The 21,844-nt window shown below is 51.2% G+C and overlaps 1 protein-coding gene across 2 annotated transcripts in view; it reads left to right on the top strand.

Moving 5' to 3' along the window:
• Positions 1-20,531, top strand: part of FBXO21 (F-box protein 21) — a 49,188-nt gene extending 28,657 nt beyond the window's left edge. The window contains exons 10-12 of one of the 2 annotated variants that reach the window (XM_047087981.1): positions 4,259-4,449; positions 6,216-6,373; positions 16,387-20,531. In XM_047087981.1, coding sequence (XP_046943937.1) covers positions 4,259-4,449; positions 6,216-6,373; positions 16,387-16,574 — 537 coding nt within the window. In that variant the 3' untranslated portion in view covers positions 16,575-20,531. Of the gene's footprint in view, positions 1-4,237; positions 4,450-6,215; positions 6,374-16,386 lie in introns of both variants that reach the window. The other variant, XM_047087980.1, reaches the window with a different exon arrangement.
• Positions 20,532-21,844: the final 1,313 nt, after the last annotated feature.

The raw sequence follows: 21,844 nt of genomic DNA, 5'->3' as shown, positions 1-21,844 counted from the left end.
CTCGGTCCCATTGGCTGTGCCTCCGAAACCCCTTCCCCAGCCCGTCCGCGGCAGTCCAGGTCCCCTGCTCTGCCAGCTGTGTGCTTGCGCTGCCGCAGAACGTCTTCTGAGGACACTGTGGCTGCGTGTGTACTGTGCCTTCGCCAGGGACCGGGCTCCCTGAGGGCGAGGACCGCATCTGTGTGGTTCTTCAGGGTAGCGGCCCCCCTGGCTCTCCGCCCAAGGCCCGAGACTCAGGAGGTGCTCAAAAAAATGGTTTGGACGACTAAGATCTTTGTTAAATAATGAGGGAGAGGATATCCAGATTTTCCAACAAGGGAGACTGTTTGGGCGCGTTAAAAGTGGGTATTTGGATGGGGCGCCTGGTTGGCTTATTTGGTTGGGCATCCAACTCTTGATTTCGGCTCAGGTCATGATCTCACAGTGGTTCGTGAGTTCGAGCCCTGCACCGAGCTCTGTGCTGATAGTGCTGAACCTGCCTGGGATTCTCTCTCTGCCCCTCGCCCCCTACCCCTCAAAAAAAAACGGGTGTTTGGAGAACAGACTTGTTTCAGGGGCAGGAGAAAGTGTTCAGTTTGGGGTTTGTTGGATTGGATACGACCGGGGCCATTGAGTGCAGCTGTCTGAGGACATCTGGCAGGGGCTCCCCGTATCAGCGTCTGGTGGCTGAAGCCCCAAAAGCAGAAGAGCCCCCAGCCAAGTGGAGGTCTGCAGCATGGAGCCAGGCACTTCACAGAGAGCCACAGGGGAAACCGGTAGCCGGGACAGAACAGGGTCAGCACACTCTGCTGCCTGGATTTGTGGATATGTTTTATCAAAGGCACATTTCGAAAGAGGCCCATCTGCTTGCTTTTTTATCGCTGGCTACTCTCCAGCCACAGGGGGCAGAGGAGAGTAGTTGGGTCCGACACCATGTGGGCCACAAGGCCGCAGTTACTCTCTGGCTCCTTACGGTAGAGGTTGCCAATCATGAGTGACAGACCCCTGTGTTCCAAGATCCCTACCCCCAAAATTGTGGGCTCTTGGGATTGTCAGCCTAGACATGTGTTTGGAGACATCATAACACCCCCCACCCCTGCCGCTGTCATCAGTACTGTCCTTCAGGAGCACACCAGGCCCCTGTCATGGTATCTTTTCTGTTTCTGCCCTCTCCCTTCACCCTGTCATCTGCACATCTGGGGACAGGGAGTGGTAATTACCCCTGAACCTTGTCTCTTCCTGATGCTACAAGGGAGTTTAAGCCTTCCCCTGTGCTTACAAGACTCCCAAGATAGGTCTGTTGCACTTATCTGCAGGGGAGGGGCTGCTAGTTAGGGAGGGAAGCTGTATCTGTAGAATGTAGCAGAAGTGTGGTCAGAAGTAACTATAATTGGGGTGCCTGGGTGGCTCAGTCGGTTAAGCGTCCAACTTCGGCTCAGGTCATGATCTCATGGTTTGTGGGTTTGAGCCCCGTGTCGGGCTCTGTGCTGACAGCTCAGAGCCTAGAGCCTGTTTCAGATTCCATGTCTCCCTCTCTCTTGTGACCCTCCCCTGTTCATGCTCTCTCTCTCTCTATCTTAAAATAAGTAAACATTTTTTAAAAAGTAACTATAGTCAACCCTTGCACAGACGGAGCGGGGTTGGGGGGGGAAGGTGTAGGGGTGCTGACCCCTGACACAGTCAAAACTCCATGTATAACTTTTTTTTTTTTTTGACGTTTTATTTATTTTTGAGACAGGGCGAGACAGAGCATGAACAGGGGAGGGTCAGAGAGAGGGAGACACAGAATCTGAAACAGGCTCCAGGCTCTGAGCTGTCAGCACAGAGCCCGACGCGGGGCTCGAACTCACGGACCGCAAGATCATGACCTGAGCCAAAGTCGGCCGCTTAACCGACTGAGCCACCCAGGTGCCCCCCATGTATAACTTTTGACTCAAAACTTAACTGATGGCCTGCTGTTGATTAGAAGCCTCTCGGATAACAACTAGCTAGTTAACATATTGTGCATGTTTTATGTGTAACATACTATATTCTCATAATAAAGTAAGCTAGAGGAAAGCAAATGTTACTGAGAAAATTACAAGAAAGAGAAAATACATTTACGGTCCCATACTGGAAAAAATCCTCATATAGGTGGACCCATGCAGTTCAAACCCGTGTTGTTCAAGGGTCGGCTGTAGTTGGAGCTGCATATGGGAACAGGAGGAAAGCCACACGCAAGCGCCAGAAATAGAACTCACCGTTCAGATCCAATGCTTTTAGCTTCAGAGGATGAATATGATTAGTGTCCCCCAAAGTAAAGCACAGTACAAATTAAAGCAAAGGTGGGGTGGTGGATGGAAATTGGCTCTCAGTTGATACTGGTTGAAGCTGAGTTTGAGGTGCTTAGGGTTATACCATTCTGTCCATTTGTGTGTGTGTGTGTGTGTGTGTGTGTGTGTGTGTGTGTGTGTGTGTGTTTTAAGCAACCTTACTGATTTTTTTTTTTAATTTACTTATTTTGAGAGAGAAAGGGCACTCACACAGGAGGGGCAGAGAGTGAGGGAGAGAGAGAATCACAAGCAACACTCGGCACTCACTATCAGCCCAGAGCCTAGCATGGAGTTTGAGCTCGTGAACCGTGAGATCATGGCCTGAGCAGAAATCAAGAGTCAGATGCTTAACCGACTGAGCCATCCAGGCACCCCAGTTTTTATGGGTTTGAAAGTTTTCCTAACAATGAATTAAAATGCTCCTGCTCTTGCTCTGGTAAGAAGGTGGTTGCGACCTTAGGTTTGGAGTCAGCCCCCGCCCCGGTCCACATTCTCCCTCCACACTTTCATACTCTGGGACCTCCAGCAAGTTCCTTAACTTGATGATGCCTGATTCCTCTTTGGAAATCAACATTGACTATACTTCACGTTGGGAGGATGAAATGAAATAAATGTGATGGGCTTGGCACGAATCAGTGATCAGTGGAGAAGCATTCACAAAATACTGAGATCCTGCAAATACCAACCTGGAGGTTAGGAGTGGGTTTCATAATAACATCTTACACTGCAAAAAACTAGGTTTTGGTGTTTTCTTTATGTTTGTGTATTTGAGGGAGAGAGTGCACGTGTTTGCATGGGAGGAGCAGGGGAGTGGGGAGAGAGAATCCCAAGCAGTCTCCACACTCAGCGCGGAGCCAGACTCAGGGCTCGATCTCATGAACTGTGAGATCCTGACCTGAGCCGAAGTCAAGAGTCGGGTGCTTAACCGCCTGAGCCACCCAGGTGCCCTGCAAAAAGCTAATTTTCACAGCACTTTTGGTGGGTCAAAATACATCAGGAGATAGGACAGTTAACTAGTCATCATCTGATAACGTGAATAAACTAACTTAAAGGTAAAAACCATTTGCTGGATCTGGGACTAGAATATAGGTCATTCTGTCTGCTTACCTACTCTGTCTTAGGGCTCAGTAAATAGGAAAAGATCCTGTTTCCAAAAGAAGAACATGTCAGAGACCCTCTGCTAAATGGCGTCATAGGTGCTAAGTGATTTTGTGTGTGTGTGTGCGCGCGCGCGTGTGTAAAACTTTATTTGAATTTGCAGGTTTCCTTAGCAGCACTGTGTACGGTAGGAAAACATAACCTTGGAGTCAGCTCTGCCGCGAGCAGCTTAGTCATTTAAATTCCACATAGATGTGGTTTCTCCTTGTCCACTTGAGTGCGTGCGGAATTGCACTGCGAGTTAAAATAGCTGAAAATGATCGGTACGTGTTCAGAACCTTGAGACCCACGGCTTCATCAGCTGAGCTCACGGGCATCACTCCGTGGCTTCTGTGTAGCCCCTTCCCCCTGGGTAGTCGAGGCAGCTCTGTCACACGTCCCCTTGATCTGGATTGAAGCAGCTGAGCAGTTACTTTTCTTCCCAGTTGGTGAGCAATGTATTAAAACCCTCTCCTTTCTGTGTATAAAGAATGGAATCCCCACACTGACCAGCAAGAGTGTTACCACCTTCTGTTGGAGCTCCCCAATCCAGACATGTCCGTGGGTGGCAGGCTCTTGCCTCCTCACCCCTCGCTTGTTCTGGCCCACCGTGTTTCTAAATAATTCCCACGTTCCCGCTGGTCGAATCTGCTGTGGGACCAGTGCCCGGCGTTAGAGGGGAGACCACCAGCTCCCAGACGTGGGGGGCATCAGCACGGCCCCCAGCTTGCCGTCTTGTGCCAGGTTAGGTAGCTCTAAATCCTGTGCCGCAAAAAAGAAAAGGCCTAAATGAAAATATTATCTCCTAGTCTTTCTGTCTTGTCTTGAAGGTGCTTGACATCCTCCAGCACATTCAAACCCTAGACCCCGGGCAGCACGGGGCGGTGGGCTATCTGGTGCAGCACACGTTAGAGCACATCGAGCGCAAGAAGGAGGAGGTGGGTGTGGAGGTGAAGCTGCGCTCCCACGAGAAGCACAGAGACGTCTGCTACTCCATTGGGCTCATTATGAAGCATAAGAGGTGAGTGTCCGTGGCGGCCATCCCCACGCGGCTGCAGAGGACACGCGTGCCTGCCAGCACGCGTCTCGGGAGCCGCCGCGACGGACTGGCCACCGCGGGAGCCGCCCGAGGCCGAGCTGGTCTGAACCGCATCTACCCTTTTCGTTTTGTAAGAAGAGTCTCGCTGTCCTCGCTCAGGGTCTTCTAATGGGAGAGCTGTAAGCTGGGGGGGTTTCCGCTCATTTCCTCGTTGTCCTGACGCATCGTTTATCTCCATCCCTGTGAATCCGTTGCAGGTAGGGCTTGCCCGTCTGTAGGGCAAGCTCATGGTCGATTGACTAGGCAAAACTCAACCGCGTCCACAGCGACAGTGCCGGTTACGATTTACGTGCCACCGGCAGGCTGGGAGCGGAGGGTCCTGTTCTCCCCTACGTGTTATTGCCAGACCTTTAAAAATGCACTTACAGAGTAAATGGCGACTGGTATTTCATTGTGGTTTTCGTTTGCATTTCCCCGGTTGACTACGCGGATGGGCTCGTGAACCTGGAAAAGAAGCTCATTCAAGTTTCCTTTTATTAAGCGCATCTTCAAGTCTTCCTGTTTTTCATTTGAGTTATTCATCTTTCTTAGGGGTTTTCAGTCCTTTATCCTGTTACTTGTGTCTGTGTGCATATACGTTGCCAATATCTTTTCCCAGTTTGGGGCTAGTATTTTTTATCCTTTTAGTGCATTCTTTTTTTTCTTCAACTTTAATATGGAAATTTCAAGCATATATGAGTAGAGACGAGGATAGTGAACCAGACGATGCTCCCATAACCAGCTTCAACAGTTGTCGTGAGGGTCTGCCTTCACTCTTTTCATCCCCCTAACCCCGCCCCTCCCTGGAAGCTGGTACCAGATGTCATTCCATCTGTGGCTCACCTGTAGCTGTTTCAGTGTGTGTACCTAAAAGGTAAGGCCTTGCTGTCTCCTTTAAAAGTACATTTACCTGGGGCGCCTGGGTGGCGCAGTCGGTTGGGCGTCCGACTTCAGCCAGGTCACTATCTTGCGGTTCGGGAGTTCGAGCCCCGCGTCGGGCTCTGGGCTGATGGCTCAGAGCCTGGAGCCTGTTTCCGATTCTGTGTCTCCCTCTCTCTCTGACCCTCCCCCGTTCATGCTCTGTCTCTCTCTGTCCCAAAAATAAATAAACGTTGAAAAAAAAAAATTAAAAAAAAAAAAAATAAAAGTACATTTACCATCCTCTTGTATCTAAGAAAAAAACAACTCCTTCGCCTCCTCACTTAGGTCTAGTCAGGGTTCCTGTTTCCCCAGTTGTCCTGTAGTTTTTTAGTAGTCTGCTTGAATCTGGGTCCTTTTAATACTATTAAATTGAGTACTCTTTTCCCTTATGGCTGTATTTTTCATATCTGGTTTAAGAACTCTTTTTATGTCCTGTGTCATGAAGCTAGCCTACAAATTCTGTGTTTTCTGTCCAGGCCTTTGTCCCACTAGGACACTGTGCGCTGTTCTCAGGCCTGGGTCCTGATCCCTTTTTCCATTTGGATAACCAGTTGTCCTGTGAGTCTCCGTTGAAGTCTGTTTTTTTCCACCTGAAGTGCTATCTTGATAATAAGAGGGGTTTGTAAAGGGAGCCAAGAGTGTCCTGAAAAATGCTTATTAACAGGGATAAAAGCAGGTAAATTTGTAAGAACATGAACTTAAGAGAAGCCAAGCCATCGTTTATATATTTCATACTTGCTGTGACAGGGTCCAGGGAATTGATTTGCCCTTGCTCTTACGTTAATTAGGTATGGCTATAACTGTGTGATCTATGGCTGGGACCCTACCTGCATGATGGGACACGAATGGATCCGAAACATGAACGTCCACAGCCTGCCTCATGGCCATCATCAGCCTTTCTATAATGTTCTGGTGGAGGATGGTTCTTGTAGATATGCAGCCCAAGGTGAGTAACTAGTCCTGTCTGTACCTGTAGTGACACACAGGCACATTTTAAGCACACATTTGAGCGCTCCAATATTGTGGGCACAGTCATCAGTTTATTTAGAGATGGCTAACCTCATCAGGGCCAGTATTCTGCTAAACATGGGTGGGTATGCCGTGGTGCAGCCATGCCTTGGGTTAGTCGCTGCCCCTAGATTCTTCCCTCCATCACCACCACACTCAGGACCCCGTTCCAGTGCTGTTGCCGACCTTTGCCGACCTCTGTCATTGCCTTTGCCAAATTCCCAAAAGTCTTGCTGCCCAGTGCCCTGCCCATATGGCCTGCCTGAACTGGAGGGCACCGAGTGGACAATGTTGGAAGGATCACCCCAGCAGCCTCTGGCATCGTGAGGCGGGCGGCCTGCTCTGCTTTCCCGGGGATGCCCTCAAGTGGCCACTGTGGGAACTGCAGCCCACGGCGCTGGCTCGGAGAGCCCCTGGTAGTCAACAGGTGCTTGGTGGTGTCTGGGGCCACTGCCAGCCCTGATAGGTGCTCGTCCAGGGGGGAGTGGGTGGAGTCTGGAGAGGCAGGTTAGAGGCAGATGCCTGCAGTGTGGGTCTCCTTTTTCCTTGTTCCTCCATTTAGTTGGATGAACTTACTGTATGGCTGCCTGTCAAGGCATTCACAGCTTTAGTTTTATTAATAAAAACAAACACAAACGTGGGGCGCCCGGCCGGCTCAACCTGAAGAGCCTGCAACTCTTGATCTCAGGGTTGTGAGTTCAAGCCCCATGTTGGGCGTAGAGATTACTAAAAAAAATAGTAACCACAAATGCTAATGTAGTGCTGGTCTGTGACAGGCAGTGTTCTAATGTATATTAACTCCACTTGAGAATAGGAATACTGTCATCATACTCGTGTTGTACATGAAGAAACTGACGCGCATGGGCTCATTCCAAGTTTAATCTAACAAAGTGTGAATTTGAACCTGACACGTTGGCCGAGAGCCATGCCCTTAACTGTCATTGCCACACCTGTTTGTGTCTGACCTAAAGCATCAGGTTTGACCTAACTCAGTATTGTGTTGGTAAATGTAATAATAGAAATTTCGGATGTATAAAAATCTCAGACTAGAAAGTTTCCTATTCACGTTAACTCCTCAGAAGCTGAGAGAGGGTTGCATACAGAATTGAGAGAGATTCTGTTCATTGAGGCTGTGCAGGAAGCTTAACCTCCATCAGTATGCTGGGACAGTTGTAGAAGGGTCTGTGTGTCCCCTGTTAGATGAAGGGGCCGATGGGGATTTCATTTAACTTTTGAAGCTGTGCCATATTAAAAAAAAAAAAATCATACCAACAGTGTCTAAAAACCAACAAATGATTTAGAAATTATTGGATGATTTGGTGGACTCTTGCACCCCCACTAGTCACCTGGTAAGTGTTGCATGTCACATATCCCAAGAGTGAAGGGCACCGTCCCTTCCCCAGCATCGCAGGCCAGTGTCCGGGGCTCCACCGTGTGTGTGCCTTTGCTGCCCTTTACGTACGGTCGATATTAAGACATCTAGCATTTAATATTTGAGTTTCTAGAAACATACTAACTTTAAAATGGGCTTTTCGGAGTAGGTAAAACTGGGTATGCAGTTGTAGGTGTTCCAAATTTGGTGTCTGTATTGAAGATTGGGGAATTCATCTCAAACAGATCTAAGCAAACATGCGCTGTAATGTCAGGTTTATCAGAGTTGTGGTGTAGTAACGACTTAACAAAACAAAACAACTTCCTGTCTGGTTGCGATTCTGCATTCTAAAACTGAGATTGAGCTGAGTGAATGTGAGCAAGGTTCGCAGTTGCCTTTCTTAGTTTGAAATTCTGAGACTTTTAGAGGCTCTTAGAGGTGGACGGCCAGGATTCCCCTACGAGCGCTGTCCGTCTGCCCCGGGGCCCTGTCGGCCCTCGGTCGCTGTTTCCCAGGTGCCGGGCCGCGGGGCCAGAGAGCGTCCTGGCCTGTGCGCTCCGAGGGGCTCAGGGGCTCTGGGGCCACCATCTCTTCCCTGTCCTTCCCCTCATCATCTGTCCGGCCCGCGGATGACACCAGCTGTGTCTCCTGCACGTCTGTCCTGTTTCCATCCCCTGATTTCCATTCCTGCCCCCCACACTCCAGCCACACCTGCTCCTTGCCTGTATCATGCCGTCTCTCACTGGCATCCACCAGACTCCCCTGCATGGCGGTGACCTGGACCCCGTCCCACAGCCTCCTCTCTGCTCCCGCCCCCGGCGCACTCCAGCCAGCCAGACCTTGTTCTTTGAGACCATCCTTCGCGCAAGAGTTTGTGCAGGTGGTTGTCCCTCACGAGCAGGCTCTTTTCTCTAATGCTTCAGGTTAACGCCACTTCCTTCCAGCAGCTTTTCTCCCCCCCTGCTGTTCCCCCACAGGGCTCAGATTGGGTCGGCTGTCCCTGCTCCGAGCTCCCTGACACCCCCTGCCCCTTCCGAGTCCTCACACCTTCATGGGAATTGCAGGATTTCCCGTTGACCATCTGGCCCTCTCTCTCCGTTGCAAGTTCTGTGCATGTAGAGCCAGACCCCAGTCTGCCCGTCTGGTGAGGAGTCCATGCCGCGGGGTGCTCCAGACCCCAGTGGATGCTCACATCTGTCTGACAGAGAAGCTTGTAGACACAGATGCAGTGGTGCTGGCGGGGTGGCTCAGTCGGTTGAGCGTCCAACTCTTGATTTCGACTCAGGTCATGATCTTGCAGTTCAGGGGTTCGAGCCCCACTTGGCCTCTGCGCTGACAGCACAGAGCCTGCTTGGGACTCTGTCGCTCCTCTCTCTGCCCTTCCCTCGCTTACGCTCTCTCCCTCAAAATAAATAAGTTAATTTAAAAAATAAGTGCAAAATAATGAGGTGAGTGTAAATAGCGCATCATTAATAAGATGCTGACTGTTTTTACAACTTTGGATTAAGAGCATTTTCAAATATGCAAAACGGTCAGAAGTATACATCGAATACCCCATACACCGTCCATTAGATTCAACAGCTAGCGTTTACCATATTTGTTTTATCTGTAGGTAGAGATTTTAGGTTTCTGCTGAACTTTTTGAGAGACTATTGCAGACCTAACGACCCGAATGCTTAATCAGGCGTCGTGTAAGAATAGGACGTTTCCATGCGTTGCCACAGTCACATCGCCACGCGTGACAAGTAAACGTCTGCTGTCTGATGCCCGGTCAGCGGCCCCGTTTCCCACTGGCCACCAGCCCGGCTTTGATAGCCGCTTGCTGCTTGTCGTGATCCAGCCAGGATCCTCGCACTGCGTTTGGTTGCTGTCTCCAACGGCAGAGCCTTTTCTCTTCCTAGGACCCGTTCATTCCTCATTCCTCACCTCGTTTTCTTCCTTTCTCCTGCGACTGACTTCTTGAAGAGTCCAGGCTGGTTGTGTCGCAAACGCCTAACATTCCGCGTGTGTCTCACTGTTTCCTTCTCTGCATTATCTGCAAACTGGAAGCAGAGTCTGAGGCTGGATTAGATCAGGTGCATATTTTTGGCTCGAATGCTCACTGTCAGATGCTGTGTGTGTCTCCTGCATCTCCTCCAGAGCCGGTGTGATCGATGTCCCACTGGTGGTAGGCGGAGTTTGGTCACTAAGCCAAGATCGATGTAAGACACAGTTCTCCCTTTGCAGCTAACACTGTGACGTCCCGTGAATATCCTGTTCCCGATAACTTGAACCCTTATTTTTGTTTTAGTACCTGTTGAATCTCCTTGCCTAAATTATTGCAGGAGAGTTGCAAATGCTGCCCTTCTCTTTCATTTCTGTGAACGAGAGCTTCCCTGGCCCCTCCCCCCGCCCCCTTTTTCCTTCCTTGCTTATTTCCCTCTCACTTCTTCCCCTCTCCCGTAAATTCCTGAGTTAATTTAATTTTTTTTTTTTTTTAGGGAGACAGAATGCAAGTGGGGGAGGGGGCAGAGGGAGAGAGAGAGAACAAACACACTGGGACACCTGGCTGGCTCCGTTGGTAGAACATGTGACTTTTTTCTTTTTTTAATAAGGTTTTATTTTCATTTGGATTGTTTTAATGTTTATTTATTTATTTTGAGAAAGAGAGAATGCAAGCAGGGGAGGAGCAGAGAGAGGGAGAGAGAGAATTCCAAGCAGGCTCCCTGCTGTCAGTGCAGAGCATGGGGCTCGGTCTCACAAGCCATGAGGTCATGACCTGAGCTGAAATCAAGAGTCAGACGCCTAACCGACTGAGCCATCCAGGCTCCCCTATGTAAGATTTTTTTATAGGGGCGCCTGGGTGGCTCAGTCGGTTAGGCATCCGACTGCAGCCCAGGTCATGATCTCAAGGTTTGTGGGTTCAAGCCCCGCTTTGGGCTCTGTACTGACAGCTCGGAGCCTAGAGCCTGTTTCAGATTCTGTGTCTCCCTCTCTCTCCCTTCCTCCCCCGCCTGTGGTCTGTCTCTCTGTATCTCAAAAAGAAATAAACATTAACAAAAAAAATGCTAACATAAAAAAGGTTTTTTTATATATGTGTGTTTTTCAGTTCATTTACTTATGAGAGAGAGGGAGAGCACACCTGTGTGTGAGTGGGGGAGGGGTAAAGGGAGAGAGAGAATCCCAAGCATGTTCTGCACTGTCAGCACAGAGCCTGACATGGGGCTCGAACTCAAAAACGATGAGATCACGACCTGAGTTGAAATCAAGAGTTGGATGGCTTAAGCGACTGAGCTACCCAGGCACCCCGAGCATGTAGCCTTTGATCTCGGGGGTTGTGAGTTGAAGCCCCGTGTTGGGCAGAGATTACTGAAAAATAAAATCTTTAAAAAAAAAAACAAAAAAAACCCAAATTATTTAAGTATTTTTGAACATTTCCAGTTTAATTTATTTGCATCAAATTATTTTGTTTTTAAACGTTTTTGTGATTTAAATGTTCATCCTTTGGCTCTGGTAATCCTGTTGTGTAGAGCCCACTGATGAATGCTTCCCTAATTCTAAGCTCTCCACAGAGAGTTGAAGAGTGAATTATAAGCCACATACATGCATGACATCCTCGAATAGTTTTAGTCTGCATAATTGAGAGAATTTTTCTCTCAATATGTGAGATTTCAGCTAAACCCAAGTGGGGTGCTGTATAGTGTCTTTTGCTCCCACTAGGGGGCTCACTTTTGCTCCCACTAGGGGGCACACTTCAGCACTTTCTAGACACTGGGGGAGGGGCAGCACCTCGTGCTCAGCTTCCCACCCCTCTCCTCCACACTCCCACCCCACCTCCCCCATACTTAGCTACTGCAGAAAGTGAACATCACAGATGGTCTGAACGGGAGTCAGCTGCCCATCTTGGACGGCCAGGAATTCAGCGTGGTGTGAAAATCCCATTCTGACGTGTGTTCTGTATAGAATGACAAAGCTCCTCCGGGAACACCAGGGACGTGGGGTGCCTCAGTGAGCGTCAGCTCCCGTCTCCATAATTTGTCTTACACTTTCAAGCGGGAGTGTCCACCCACGAGCCGTCCGTGGCCGTCTGCGTTTGCCGGCAGGTGCGTGAGGAGCCCCCGTGGGAGGTGGAGTGCACGTTCTCAGCCATTTCAGAGGTCGATGTGCTCACTCTCCTGTGTCCTGGCCGTTCCACCCCCACTCCTTTCACTGGAGACACACTCAGACGTGTGTCTGTGTTCTTGTCGGAATGGGACAGCAGTGTCATTCAAAGGCTCGCCAGGTGAATTGGGTGTCTGTCAGACTGCAGAATGCGAAGCTGCAACTAAATGAGTTGCAGATAAATGCTTACGGTATGCTTCACATAATAGACACAAACAATACCAAGTTCTGTTTCTATGTAGTTATGTCTAGCTACTTCAAGAGGGGAGGACTCTGCTTGGTGGTCCCATGGGTTTACAGGACTGTACTTACCTATCTGGGCGGCTGAAATTTGTTTTCAGTAGGCTGCGTGCCCAACATGGGACTTGAACTCATGACCCTGAGATGAAGAATCTCATGCTCTACCAACTGAGCTGGCCAGGTGTCCCCTGGGTAGCTGAAAATAAGATACGCAGACACGGGGCACCTGGGTGGCTCAGTCAATTAACCATCCAACTTCAGCTCGGGTCATGATCTCATGGTTCGTGGGTTTGAGCCCCACATTGGGCTCTCTGCTGTCAGAGCGGAGCCTGCTTCACATCCTCTGTCTCCTTCTCTCACTGCCCCTTTCCTGCTCTCATGCCTGTGCACACGCTCTCTCCCTCCCTCCCTCTCTCTCTCTCTCTCTCTTTCAGAAATAAGCAGACATTTCTGTGAAAAACGTCAAGGGAATTGGGAAAGACTTCTTAAGATTTCCCTGGGACTTTTGGGGCACCTGGGTGCCTCAGTTGGTTAAGCGTCTGACTTCAGCTCGGGTCACGATCTTACAGTTCATGGTTCTGTGCTGACAGCCGGGAGCCTGGAGCCTGCTTCGGACTCTGTGTCTCCCTCTCTCTCTCTCTCTGCCCTTGCCCCATTCGCAGCTCTATCTCTCAAAAATAAATAAATGTTAAAAAAAATTGACAAAAAAATTTCTCTGGGACTTTTAGGTAGGCCCTGTTTGATATTTTACTTACTTTAGTATTGCTTAGATTTTTCATCACTCTTCAGGTAAATTTTTTTCAACTTTGTCCCTCTTTTTTTCAACTTTGTCCCACTTTTCCTCAAAAGTGTTTTCGTGTTAGTACCTTCTTTCCTGTTTCGCTAGGAGCCTGGGCAGGTAATGCACAAAATCCGGGCCCCGCCCCTCCTTACCAGCTGGGCATGGGCTGTGAGGGTCACCGCTGCTGACCCCCCATGTGGTTCCCAGCCGGTCTGTGCTGTCCGTGCCTCTTTTCGGGCCCACACATAGGATTCTGTGCAGCCGCTGTGGGGCCACGTCTTCTCCCAGATCCATGACCATAACCTGGCCTTGAGCTTCCTGTCCTCTTCCCAACCCTTAGGAGCTGCTACTTAATACCCAGAAAAAGGAAGGGGAAAAAGGGTGAAACGGTGCTAAAACATACACCTGAATTGCCAGGGCAGTTGCAGTTGCCATTTTGGTCTAGTCCGTCCTTTGTGGTGGGGACTGTCGTGTGCGTTTGTTGATCGGCGGCCCTGCCCTCCTCCCACCTGATGCCAGTGGCAGCCCCCCTTGTGACAACCAGACCCATCCTCACATCCTGCTGATTGTCCTGCAAGGGGCAGAGCAGCCCCCAGTTGAGAACCACCGCTCTCCACAAACTGGCAATAGAGCAGTTGTTCTGAATGACCCATTTGAATTCTTTTTATTTTCAATATTTCTATCATGCCTACCAGTGACAGGTGACTGGTCCCTTCAGAGCAAAACAGCTTTTTTGCCTCTCGGTGGTATCCCCAGAGTCCAGACCCTCCCCCTAATACTTGTGCGTTCCTCGGCAAGAAAACCCGAGGCCCCTCGGCAGCTGCCCTGGTTAAAACACCTTGGCCGTGGCTGTACCCAGAGGCCTGGCCAGGGAAGATGGTGGCAGGCACAGTTGCAGGAAGGGGCATTTTCTCAGCCAGTGGCATTTGTAAACATCGGAGGGGTTTTTTTACACTTGTTTTTTCTAGTTGGCAGCTCTAGAAACCTATAAAACCAGGCACCTGGCTGGCTCAGTCGGTGAAGCGCCTGACCCTTGATCTCAGCTCAGATTTTCATCTCAGGGTTGTAAGTTCAAGCCCCGCGTCGGGCTGTGCCCTGGGCATGGAGCCTAGTTATAAAAATATATAAGTAAGTAAATACTAACAAGAAAGAAGAAACCTGTAAAACCTAAAGAAGGAAATAAAGTTCTCTGTAGAGGTCTAGTGTAACAGCTATCCGTGTTCACAGACTACTCAGTCTCCCTTCTGGAAAACCTCGGGCCCCTGCATCCACAGAGCACCATCAGCCAGAGCCTGCGCTGCCCTCCTGGGGCCCCAGCGGGCCCTCCAGCCAGTCCTCGCTCCTCCATCCATGAGCCCCTGCCCCCCACCCCCACCCCCCGTCGTGTGTCTCCTACTCCGACGCCCTCAGCTCTGGAGCTGGACTGTCTGGGTTTGAGTCCCAGTGAGTCCGGGGCCAGGTCTTGCTGTCTGTGCCACGGGGTACTCGGCTGCAGATGGGAGTTGTGACAGGGGCCCCTTGTGCAACAACGCGTGCGCACTGTCAGCTGGGGCCTGGCTGGCCGTCGTAGTGCCTGGCACACTCCCTGGCTGGGAGTGCCCACGTGGAAAAGAGAGATGCGCAGTGTGCCGTGGACAGAGCGGCCCTGCCGTGTGGCCTCCGGGCTCCTTCGGTGCAGTGTGGAGTTCCCCTCCCCCTTGCGTCGCAGGATGTGGGAAACAGGTCACTTGTTTCCCGGCTGCCTGTCCTGTGCAGGATTAATGTGCCATGATGGCCACGGTGAGCTGCAGTGGACCATTGGACCACTCTTGCACCCTCGCTAAGCAAGGTTAGGGTCACCTCACGGTGTTCACCCTCGCATACGGATTGTATGTGTTTTCCTCGGCAGCACTGAGTCTCAGACTGGTGCCCCCAGTATGTCCTTCTAACGCAGTCTGAAGAAACACAGCCGCTGTTAGCCCAAAATTTCTTGAAATCCCTTCCTGTTTTGTTAAAAAAAAAAAAAAAGTTCCGGATTGAATCACGCAATTCCTTCCCCTTCCCAACATCAGTTAAAGTCAGCGCTTCCAAATGATGCTCCTGGGGAGGCTGGAGACGCTGGGGATGCAGGGCCTCTGGGTGGAGGGCGCTGAATTTCCTGAATTTGCATTTCAGGATGTTTAACCAAGCTGTTTTAGGGACAGTTGGCTGCACTGTTTGTGTTGGGCCCTGGGCTAGGCTTGCACAGAGACTCAGTTGAATTAATGCGAGTGATAGGCTGTGCAGAGTGTGGCTGTCGATCAGAACTGAGACTGCCCTGGTCCCCAGTCTGAGCGGGAAGATCTGCCTGGCCCAGCTCCTCTTGGTGCCGGGCCGTGGGGGCGTGGCTCGGCTTCTCCTGGATGTGGGGGGCTCAAGACACTGTCCTTTCATTGGGCCCTCGGGGGAGCCATTTTTCAAAGTTTTTTAGGGAGAAGCGATATGAAAGGATTTCAACCTTTTTTATTTTATTTTTTAATGTATTTATTGGGAGAGGGAGAGGGAGAGAGAATCCCACGCAGGCTCCGTGGTGTGAGTGCAGAGCCCAGTGCAGGGCTTGAACTCATAAACTGTGAAATCATGAGCTGAGCCGAAATCAAGAGTCAGGCACCCAACCGACCGAGCCACCTAGGCGGCCCTAGGATTTCAGCCTTTTAAATGGCTTGTATGTGTTGTCTTCTGGTGGTTTTCGTCGTTCTGTTTTGAAGGAGTCTTTCTGTTTCTCTAGTGGCAGAATGGCGAGCAGGGAGAGGAGGTAGTGTGGTTTCCTAGGAGACCGCACAAGTAGTGATAACCCACATCCGTACAGGTTGGAGGTGCGAGCCGCTCGTCGACTCCTCCCACGGGTTCCTGACAGCCCAGAGCAGGCTCGCTGCACAAGCACCAGCCGGGATCGGAAGGCACCGGGCGGGGGGCAACACGAAGTGAGGTCTGTGTGGAAGCTCCGGTCAGTAGAGGAGACGGGTGGCAGGTGCCGGACTTGTAGCCACGTGGTGTGGGGCTTCACAGGGTGAACCTGTGGCAGACATCGGGCAGGCTGGGGTGCCCTGGTCCCTTACGCTTGGCTGTTTGCACGATCAAGTCAGAGGACCGTGACGCATCTGTAGTTTGCCGGTCCCGAAAGGCTGGACGTTTGCCGGGGCAGACTTCTTGCTCAGAGAATAGGAAACACTCTGTTTAGTGCGGAGCCGGTGGGGCCCATTCCTCCAGCCCCCCACTGTCCCCACCGCCCCCGCTGCCTTGGTCCTGTTACCTCCTTCAGATCCCATAAACAGGCCTCTCCTTCTCCACCTCAATCCTGCTGCGCGAAAGGGGGCGAGAGATAGGACGCTCTCTGGATAAAAGATGCTACAGAAGTGTCCGTGTTAATAGGAATGTCCATGTGCCTCTTTGCCAACAGAAAACCTGGAATATAACGTGGAGCCTCAAGAAATCTCACACCCTGACGTGGGACGCTATTTCTCAGAGTTTACCGGCACTCACTACATCCCGAACGCGGAGCTAGAAATCCGGTACCCGGAGGACCTGGAGTCTGTGTATGAAACGGTGCAGAATATTTACAGTGCGAAGAAGGAGGACATAGAGTAGCGTCCAGTAGAGGACACCGAGCCTTTGCCGCTGCCGCTGTCTCCAGGAGAACAGGATTCCGGAAGAAGACGTCTCCACGGATCCCTCTGGATTCACACCACCAGGAAAGCACCTAACCAGTAGCGCTGGTTGCCTCCCACCGAGTTTAAACAACGTGTGCTCTCCTCCAGCTGCAAAGACAATGTCGCTCTCCGCCTACACTAGTGAATTCATTTGACGGCACTGTGTTCAGTGGCATGGCTTGTGTGCTTGTCCTGTGGTGACAGTTTGTGACACTCTGTCTTCATGAGGCCTCACAGTCGACACTCGTAGAATCATCCTTCCCGCCCACTTCCCGTTACGTCTGTCTACACTCGTCTCCGACCGTTTCATTTGCCGGACGGATGGGGTTCCATGTTTGCACCGGTTCCCTTCTGGTTTCGCCGTGGAGCGCGCGCGGCCCGGAGTCGGGACCGCTGGTCTTTTCGCCCTGCGTGTAGTTGCTTCTTCAGAGGCGAGGCTGCGAGCGACGGCAGCAGCATCCGAGCGGCGGGGACGCGAACACGCGGATTGGTCATCAGAACCGTTCGGCTTTATTTGTTCCAATACGTGAAACAGATTTCAGCCGCTTTATCTCTTCCTTTATTTGAAGCGGGAGCACGGCAGAGCGTTGCCCGCCACGTTCCTCCCAGGTCCGTGCTCCTGTCTGCGAATCCCCAGTTTTCTGTTTCCTTACGTGAAATCTTGTGAGAAAGTGCACCGTAATGGCCTTTATGGATGGATTTTCCCACATTCGTCTACTCTCCTTCCCTTTGAAATAACTACTTTTTTCTCTCCTTTAATTTTAAAAATTATTCCAGTATCATAAATAGATCTTAAGTCAGTGATGGGTTCTCTTTATAGTAGGAAGTACAATCTGGTGTTAGAATGTTCACTTTTAGAAACCACACTCCGTGGTCTCCAAAGACCTAAAGGAGGTTTCACTTTTGTAATCAGAAAAAAAGAAATGATGAACCTTATGCATTTTTTAAAGAGGAAAGAGGAGGGTCCGTGTCCCCCGTCATCCCTTAGAATCACTCGTCGACCCTGCCGGCTGTGGCAGGGTGGACGCAGGTAAAACGTCTTTAACCTGAGGAGTGTCGATCCGTGGGGAAGGAGGCGGGAGCGCCCTGCTTTCTCGAGTCCCCGCTGCCCTGAAGGTCCCACTGGCTCCCGCCCCCCACCCTTGGTCCCTGAGCTCAGGGGCACCGAGGCCCTCACAGCCCCGAGCGCCTGCCACTCTCGACCTGCCAGTTCTCACGCGAGCTAGCTAATTCGTAGTTAACCGGTAGAAGCTACCTTCGGGAGTTAGGACCTAGTTACTCTCTGAGTTGCAAAGAATCCAGTCGCTCTGGTGAGCGAGGCTTCGGGGGCTGTGATCCGACCCCGCCTCGCCACCCTTCTGTGCATTTGCATGTGGTTCCCCACACCCTGTTTGATGACTGCCTCATTTCCCCCTTTGGAAGCCCTGGGATGACTGAGGTTTGGGGAGGCCACCCGAGACCACTTAGTCACTGACGGCTGGTGAGCAGTTACTAGAAAGAGGCGAGGGTCTGGCGGCCCCTGCCAGCCCCAGCTCGCTGTCGCCAGTCAGATCCAGAGCCTGATGGTTTCGATCGGCCTGGGAAATGTGACCACTCACAGCACCCGGCCCGCCGAGGCCGGGGGTCTTACACTACTCTCGTTTGAAGGTGGGAACTAGTTAATCCAGAGGTAATACTAACCAGATGCATTACTAAGAAACTGTGGAGCATGCTGAGTTATAATTGTTGGTTTTCTGGTTTGATTTCCTTTTTCCTTAGAGTAACATCAAAGCCAAGAAGGATGGTTTTACCTTTACTGACCCAATGTAAATATGTATCTAGACCGTTTTTAAATGTGTTTCTTCATGAATGCTTCATTTGGCTCCAGGAAGCCTGTGTCACCTGTGTAAGTTGGTATTTGGGCACTTTATATTTTTCTAAAAACGTGTTTTGGATCTCCTGTACTCTAATAAATCATAAGTTTCTTTTTAAAATTTTTTCCAAAAGTTTTCTCCATTTTAAGAAGTCCCGTTATAACAAAGTAGGACTTTCACAATGTTAAAATACTAACTATTTGGATAGAGTGACTTCTTTTCTCTTCAAATGAATGCCAAGATTTTTTTGTACAATGATTAATAAATGGAACTTACCCAGAGAATCCACACAAGCGGCCTGCCCGGTCTCGTTTCGGAACAGAAAGCCCAGCCTTGACGGCAACAGAACGTCTCTGGCTTCTCTTCTGATCCAAACATGCAAAACTTGGCTCTACTGAATTTTTCTTAACGTTGGTGAGTGAACAGGGTACTTTGTTCTGCGGGTTCCTTGCCAAACAGCAATTTTAGAAGCTGGCTAGGAGTATTGAGGGCACCTAGTTACAATGCGAACATTGCAGCTTTTTGCTGCTGTTAGAGTACTTGTTCAAAAGGAGAAGGGCAGGTGCCCGGTGCGTTGTTAACGAGGTGACAGCTGCATGACGTTCCACGTGTCCACAACGCCCTGCAGAGCACGCACTGTCCGTGATGCCCCTGCGTGCCGTGCCGTGCGGAGCGCAGCGGTCAGGGGCCACACGGTCACCGGTTTCCTGCACCGCGGTGGTCCCAGACCTTTAACGTCCTGTTGTGCGTTGTGACTTCATGAGAGCACAGTGTACTGTGCTGTGTCTTCCCTGCTTAGACCCTAGAACTTTCCTCTGCCACACGGACGGACACACACACACAGCATCCCCGAGGTCCAGGGTTTGCAGACGTGCTTTGGGAAACACTGTGTGTGTCCAAAACTAGTCCACCGTATCCTCAGGCTAGTTTGGCCAGGCGTCTCTCTCTCTCTCTCTCTCTCTCTCTCTCTCTCTCTCTCTCTCTCTCTCTCGTTTGAAAACTTTGGTCTAATCCGATTTTGAAAGGCTGGCTTCACGTTGTCTCCACCTGGACCTCATGGTAGCTTCTCCATCGTAAGTGACTTTCCACCGCAGAGTTGTTTTTCGCCGAAACCAGCATTCGTACTGTTGCTAAATCGGTTTTGCATTTTACAATACCTACTTAAGGACTTGTTCTCATTTTAAAATGTCTCTTTCTTAACACATGAAATGGAGTCAAACGCTCACGTTCTAGGCTCTCTTCTACCGCTAGAAGGGAAAATAACTTGTTTTCCTTTCTCCATATTCCAAGTACATAAAACTGGATTACCAGCAGCTTTTTAATTTGACAAGTAACCTGTGGCCATAATAATCCAGATGTAGCTCTTTATGTGTTTCTGTTTTCTGGAGGAAAGGAGTGAATGTTCACCCAGACGAAATGCAGAATCTGGCCCTGTGACCGTTTATTTCTGGAGACGTCGATGGTTGTGGTGCATGTGTTATTTTGTATCGCAAGCTTACTTTGAGCCAGCACTGGCCTCACCTATATTCTTCACGGCAACCCTCTAAGGCAGGGCCGGGCGGTCGATTATTGTTGCGGGCCACCTAAGGTCACGTGTTCTTTGTTTTCGAAAACGTAGAAGACCTTCTCAGCTCGAGGGCTGTAAAGAAAACGGGCTCTGGGCTGGTCTGGCCCGTGGGCCACAGTCTGCCGAGCTCAGCCAAGGTGCGGGCCCCGCCAGCGTCCCACCGAGCAGACGGGGAGCCGGAGCGCACTGCGCGCAGGTGGGACAGCGGGCGGGGGACCCGGGGACCCGACCTCCGAGCGCCAGCTCTTGACTACCACACTACCGCCAACTTTAGCAACTACCTCGCACTGGTTTTATCCTTTGCAGCCACTTTAACTTCTAAACGTTTCAGTTCTGAACACTTAGAGTCTTGAGAGGAAAGGACATTCCTTCGGTGAATAAAATTCTGTGCAATTATAGAATAAATGTATTATGGCCATTTAGCGATGATTGTATTAGGGTAATGCTAGTTCTGTAATAAATAGACCCAAAAATATACCGTGGCTCGAACACAATAGACCTTTCTTGCTCACCTAACACCGGGCAGGGGGATGGGGTGGGCAGGGGGCTCCGCTGTCTGCTTCGGTGTGCGGCTTCCACCTGCCCCGAAGGGCAGTGAGCACAGAAGGACACGTCCCGGGGGGGGGGGGGGGGGGGCTCCATGCGGGGAAGCTGGAGTGGCCCTTGGTGGCACTGCCTCTCACGTTCCACCGGGGGGGACTGGGAATGAAGACCTGGACACCGATGTGGCCTCCCCACTCTGGGTGTGCTCCCCACGGCAGGACGTGCCTCCTCCCCGGGGAGACAGCCTCTGTGAGGTCAGACTTTCGGGTGGCAGATACCGCTTGGTCCGGAAACTATTGCTTTGCTCTGGCCGCAGCAGCACAGCCACCGGGGGTGGGAGTTTAACTCCTCCGTCTACAGCAGATGGCCACAGGGGGGAAAGAGAGGAGGCCTCAGGACAAGCCACGTGTGTCACTTCTGCCTCAGGAGCCACACAGGTCGCGGACCCACCCACAGCATAACTCCGAGGGGAACGGCCTCCCGTGCACCCGTGGAAAAGGAAAGGCTTGGGGGCCCCACCTCATCTGTGCCGCTCACCCCAAACCTCTCCTACCCACTTCCTGTGTCCCGCCAGAGTCAGTCCGCCCTGGCTCCTTGGGGACCAGCCCCCTGAACTAGAAGTTTTGACACGCCCCTCCCCCTGGTCCCCGTTCAGTGGGGATGCAGGGGCCAGACAGCTGCAGTACAAACTGCCACCTGGAAGAAGAGCGAGACGCACAGAAGCCACCGTGCTGCCAGTGACGAGATACTCTGCTGGGCAGGTGGGCAGGTACCATGAAGCCGCCCTGCCCCCCACAGTGGGGGGGAGGGGGGTGGGGAGACTGGTTGCTGCCGCCCCTCCTCCCCTCTGAGCCCAGTCCTCCCTGGTCACACCACTAGTGGGGGGAGGGGGCGCATCTTCCCTGGGAGCTGGGCAACTTGACCGAGTACTTCCCGCCTGGTGCAGGTCTGGGGTCAGCCCCGGACGTCTTTCATTTTCCTGGCTCGTGATTCCTCTGGGAACGATTCCCTCGAACCCTTAGCAGACTACTCCCCTATCTATGCCCGTGATCATAGTTCTTTGCCAGAACTTGCCAGCCAGCCTGTTCTGTTTTCTTGCCCGTGCCTATCTCTGCCCCCACCCCCTGGCTTAACGGCGGCCACTTGAGTCTGATATTAGCCACAGCTGGGTCAAGGTGTTTAACGAGCCTTCATGGCTCAAAGTGATCCTCCTCCTCCTCTCGTGCTGGGGGTCGCACAGAAGCA

The sequence above is a fragment of the Lynx rufus genome, unplaced genomic scaffold (genome assembly GCF_022079265.1).
Source record: "Lynx rufus isolate CCGP_SWC_20201006 ecotype Redwood Valley unplaced genomic scaffold, mLynRuf1.p SCAF_24, whole genome shotgun sequence".
Taxonomy (NCBI): domain Eukaryota; kingdom Metazoa; phylum Chordata; class Mammalia; order Carnivora; family Felidae; genus Lynx; species Lynx rufus.
This window is presented reverse-complemented; position numbering and strand designations above follow the sequence as displayed.